The sequence below is a fragment of the Notothenia coriiceps genome, unplaced genomic scaffold (assembly GCF_000735185.1).
Source record: "Notothenia coriiceps isolate Sejong01 unplaced genomic scaffold, NC01 NC01_scaffold00037723, whole genome shotgun sequence".
In the NCBI taxonomy this organism is placed as follows: Eukaryota; Metazoa; Chordata; class Actinopteri; order Perciformes; family Nototheniidae; genus Notothenia; species Notothenia coriiceps.
In genome coordinates, this window is record NW_011370424.1 from 12,201 (window position 1) to 17,607 (window position 5,407).

A 5,407-nucleotide genomic window follows, 5' to 3' on the forward strand; every position below is an offset into this window, starting at 1 on the left:
GGGGGTTTGTGGCGCTGCAGGATTTGATCCATCATGGTGTAGTGTGTTCCCAATAGTTTTCTTGGTGACTGTGCTCCCCGGGATCATTAACAAGTTCCTCCAGTGTAGTTCTGGCTGATCCCTCACCTTTCTATCAAAACCCCACGGGGCGAGATCTTATGTGGAGCCCCAGACCGAGGGCGACTGATGCTCATTTTGTGTTTCTTCCATTTCTGAATAATGGCACCAACAGTTGTCTCCTTCTCACCAAGCTGCTTTCTGATGGCTCATGTAGCCAATCCCAGCCTGGTGCAGGGTTGCATTCGAATTGTCCAAAAATAAGCTCCTATCATCTTTTCCTATCCACTATTCCTTTACCTCTGTGTGAAACATCACGTGGTTAAGGGATAGTGGATAGGATAATTTAAAAGGACATAGGAAAAAAGACCGAGGTGCTTTGCGAATCCGACTGCACTTCAACGTGTTTATGATGCGCCAGCGGACGTCATAAATGTGCGTCTGCTGTGGGGAAAACTACAGTTTTGTATACAGCCAACTACATGGATGTTTAATAAGAACAACGGACTAAACCCATCTAGAGGTGACTCTGCACCGTGCTCTGATGGTGTTGTTTTATGCTTTATGAACGTGGGCAACAGAGACACATATTCTTCATGAACAAGGTTGGAATTTAAATAAAAAAGTAAAGTGAAACTTAAACTTATGTTCGTCACCCTCTCCCTCCGGTCCACACGTTAATACGTGTATTATAATGAAGACATTTGTATTTGTTTTAAGATATTTTCATACATTCATACATATTGGGATTCATGTGGATATTAACGTTTTATTCCTTAACATATCACTGTGTATATCACCATTCAAACATGTATTAAAAGTTTAAGAACCCCCACACAGCTCAGTAAAGACAGTGAAATGTTGACTTTATTTGATCATTTCAGTAAAAAAGTAATGTTCATATTTCTCCTTTTGATTATTATAGTGTTGAAGGTTCAAAACAAAGCACTTTGGCAAGTTACCACATAAGTTGTAAATTACTTAATAAATACCGTAACTTTCATGATATTATTTCTCGGTCACGGTCGGTTGTTTCCGTGAACGTTGTGTCACGATATATGTTGCGGCCGCAAGGCATTGTTGGACAGCATTTTCTCCTCTCCTTTCATAAAGGAAGGTCCAGTGGTTCCTAAGCTAAAGGAGGTTATAAAGGAAGTTTCAAATCTCCTTTCCTATCATCTAGACTAGAGAATTTGAACAGCACTTATCATGGTTGCCACTTCCGGGTCATTTCACTCCGTTAGGAAGGTTGCTAAGCTAAATGGACTATTCGACCGCATCCCAGGTCTACAATCTTGTCCCTGAGGTCCTTAAACAGCTCTTTATTCTTGCCCATGGTGGAGAGGTTGGAATCTGATTTATTGATTCTGTGGACAGGTGTCTTTTATACAGGTAATTAGTTGATAAAAGGAGTACTTTCTTAAAGGAAGAGGATTTATGTAACCGGTCTGTGGGAGCCAAAATTCTTGTTGGTTGCAAGGGGATCAAATACGTATTTCCCACAGTTAAATGCAAATTCATTTTTATCTCTTATATGATGTACATTTCTGGACATTCTTTTTGATATTCTGTCTCTTATTAGTCAAATAAAGCCACCATTACAATTATAGACTGTTGATTCCTTTGTAAGTGGGTACACTTACAAAATCGGCAAGGGATCAAATACTTATTTCCTCCACTGCAAATTAAATCACTCAGAGTTGACAGTGATGTTACAAGCGAGGTTAGCAAAAGGCCTTGTAACCTTCATATCTTTTACATCTATATAATAGTTTCTCTCCCGGAGTGTGGAGGAGACATTGGGAGAGGGGCCATTACAAAAGGAGAGATGGACATAAATCCATCAGGACACTAACTGCTGTCTCATCAGGAGTAGATGTGGTTGGGAGTGCATACAGGACCATGGGGGCATACACACTACTGAGCCCTATGATAAGTGGCCGTGATTGGATTGAAGTTAATTGGAACAGCCTGTTGAATCTTTTTCACTTTCCAGCCCTCATTGGGTTGATGAGTTTGGTTTCCATCACACAATGAATATCAGTAAAGATGTTCTACTTTAATATTGCGTTCATTAAGTGTTGACTTACAAACTAACCACAAACTAAATTCCATTCAGTTTTTTTTAAATGTGGTGAACTGACCCTTCAATAGAAGTGTAAGACCACTAGACTACACTATAATGAGACGTTAATTCCAGGTATAAACGCTGATAAGTAAAGATGTGTGCACTCCAAGGTCTCACCCGTACAGAAGAAAGAGAGAGAGGACTGCAGGGAAGTTAGTTGGTGATGTGTAGGCCGGCAGGTCAAACACAAACAGAATAATCACACAACATGTAGCAGGCACCAGGTAGTTCAGCTGAGGAGAGAGCAGACACACAATGAATTATTAAAAACACAAGACAATCCACTGCCCTAACCTCAGTTACACATGCATTATTCTTTGTACAGTATTGACCCCAGGGTTTTCTCACCATGTCCCATATGTAATTAGCCAGCCAGTAGATGACAGGGTCACACCCGCTGACAAACTGCAGGTGTTTGGCCTTCGTGGATTTCTCTGCAACAAGGAAGACCACAAAGCTGGCCGGTACAAAAGACATGGCTACAATAATGAAGATGGCAATCACCACATCTGTCCCCTGGAGCCTGGAGATACAGGAAGAGGAGAGAGGAGAGCGAGGAGAGAGGAGAAATAGGTGAGGAGCCTTTAGAAATTATTGTAAATGATAACCATCACAAGGCTATGTCTTTCCACCTTTATAACTCAGCCCAACATCCTCTCATTTTGGGTTTCCCCTGGCTAAAACGTCATAACCCCCACATAAATTGGCACTCTTGCAGGGTGGAGGGGTTGGGAAAGGAATGCTTACATCACTGTTTAAAGCAAACAGTTGAGATGGACAGGGGAAGCAACACTGGGAATTGTAGGCAGGATTTCAGTCCCTTCCTACTACCATGATCTAGGTGAGGTTTTTAGCAAATCCAAGGCTTTGGCTCTTCCTCCTCACCGTCCATTGTGCTATTGACCTGATTGCTAGAGTTCCTATTCCTAAAGGACCTGGGAAGCCGGCCGTCCTTTCTCCTACGCGCAGCAGCTCCTGAATGCCGCGAGGCGCTGGCTCCGACCGGGACAACACTCCGCTAAGGACGTTGTGGAGCAGGTGGCACTGGAGCAATTTGTCGTAGGAGTCCCAATATCCACAGGGAACTGGGTCCAGTGCCACCACCCCGCCAGCCTAGAAGCAGCCGTCGTCCTCGCGGAGGATCATCTCTCTCTTCCCCAGCGGAGCCTGAAGCAGTGGCGGAGCTGGGAGTGGCCACGGCCACTCCCAGCTGAATCCTGGCCACCCTATTGGCCACCCTCACCACGGGGCCCAAACAATTTTAGAACATTAAGAAAACAATTTTTAAGTAACCTTTCATCATTCATCAAGAATTAACATTAATAGGACGTTATATTGATAATTTACTCACTAAACTTACAATTTATTTAACTTATTTTCTTCCAAAAGTTAATTATCCAAAGCCACTGTACACCCCCCTCTATTTACATGTAATGGTTTGGTCCTGCCTCCAAACGCGGTACAGCACCGCCTGCACTTTCTAGCAGAGAGTGAGAGCATGTTAGGAGCATGGATGCTAGTACTTACTTGTGTACCATATCTCAACGACTAACAAAGTCAGGCTTTCAAAAGAGAAAAGAAAGGAGAGAAAGACAAGATAGAGCGACTAAAGGGCGACAGTAGCAGTGGTCTATGAGTGGTGGAAATCTGTCTGTTAGCTAAGCGTAGTCCATTGTAAATAATAATTGTTATGTTTTTTTTTTACTAAGCTGACATTAAGTACTGTTAATATCTATACAGGTTGTTAATTTCACTCCTCTTTTAGCTGACATTTAGTAAATGCAGGTACATTTTAGCAGCTATTCATACTAAATCAGTTTACCCTCTCCCTGGTGCCAGGACCAACAGATCCATCTCTAGGCTCAGCAGCCCTGTCCCGCCATAAGCGTTATATTTTCACCGCTCAGTGTCAGTAAATAGTGTGTAGTTAGTATTGGACTACAAGATAGATGCAAGCCTGTACAGGTAGTAGGAGTTATTTAAAGCATAAATGAGTGGGTTGGGTTCTGGAGGTGTGGTTACAGCAGTAGTATTATTCATCCCGCTTCCATCACATTAGTATGCATAGAAAGTGACAGGTGCTGTGACAGGTCAGAGCTCTCCCTACTTATGCTAATGAGCTAAGTCCCGCCTCCCCTTTGTTCGAGGTGTGAGATCTCAAGTAGGTGTGATATCCCAAGTAGGTGTGAGATCCGTCGATAGGAGGGGGGTGATGTGTATTCACAGGTGTGAAAAGCCCCCACTGTTGCGCCTTATGGTGTATAATAAAAGATGTTTCAATCACATTAGTATGCATAAAAAGTGACAGGTGGGCCCGCCCCCAAGTCTATTAAAACAAAATGCCGCTTCCATCACATTAGTATGCATAAAAGTGACAGAAGGGCCCGCCCCAATTATGTGATGTCAAAAGACCGAAGGGGTGGAGTGAGATAAAAAAAAAGAACCCCGTGCAGATAAAAAGCCAGTCATTTCCAATCATCAAGTCATCTTTCCAAAAAGAAAAAATGGCCAAGAGACGCCTCGATATGGGTTTAATCAGCGAGACGCCTGTGACAACTTACCGCCATCCGTCCGGAGCGCCAATCAAGAAACGGAAGCAGTATCTGTGCCGGGTTCAAACACCTCCGGTCGAAGATCTTGAAGATAAATGGCTTCTGGAAAATGAACATGTTTGGGGATACGTATTCAACTATATGGCGAATGAACTGCATTTCTACAATCTGAAGAATGGAGAAACGTATGGACCCCACAGTGTTAAAGCAACGTTGACCTCAACAGATTGGGCTGTGTTAACTCTGGTGTCTTCCAGAGATCTCCACGCAACCATTGTATTGGAAGAAGTAGTGCATCAAGAAAACACTGTGGAACCAGCGGTGTACAAGATATGTGCAACAAAAAGCAAAGAAACGCAAACAAAAAGCGAGATCAAAGAAGAGTTTTCACCGTTACCCCTCAATGTGGAGGAAGAAGAAGGAAATATCCCCCCGCCGCCAGAAGTGAAAAGAGTCCTGACAAGCACCGTCTGGGAAACTAAAAGCGGACCATCTGGGCGATGGTATTACCGCGCAAGCCGTTTGCTGACGCAGGGGGGAGGGGTTCTCTCTAAAACACAGTGTCCTGCCATCTCTCTCTGTTACCGCTGATGTGTAAAATATACAAAATAACGTTTTATATACTTACTCTCTTGTTAAAAGGTGATGAAGTTTGTAGCGTAAGCCAGCC

The 5,407-nt window shown here is 43.2% G+C and overlaps 1 protein-coding gene across 1 annotated transcript in view; it reads right to left on the minus strand.

The window, feature by feature from the left end:
- The window catches only part of LOC104967787 (ATP-binding cassette sub-family A member 2-like), a gene marked incomplete at its 3' end in the record, with an annotated part of 16,237 nt that extends 11,485 nt beyond the window's left edge, over nt 1–4,752 (minus strand). The window contains exons 1-4 of the mRNA XM_010797309.1: nt 4,747–4,752; nt 3,090–3,229; nt 2,534–2,708; nt 2,303–2,418 (exon numbers count right to left, since the gene is read on the minus strand). Coding sequence (XP_010795611.1) covers nt 2,303–2,418; nt 2,534–2,708; nt 3,090–3,229; nt 4,747–4,752 — 437 coding nt within the window. The remainder of the gene's footprint in view (nt 1–2,302; nt 2,419–2,533; nt 2,709–3,089; nt 3,230–4,746) is intronic.
- Between the last annotated feature and the right edge of the window lie 655 nt (nt 4,753–5,407).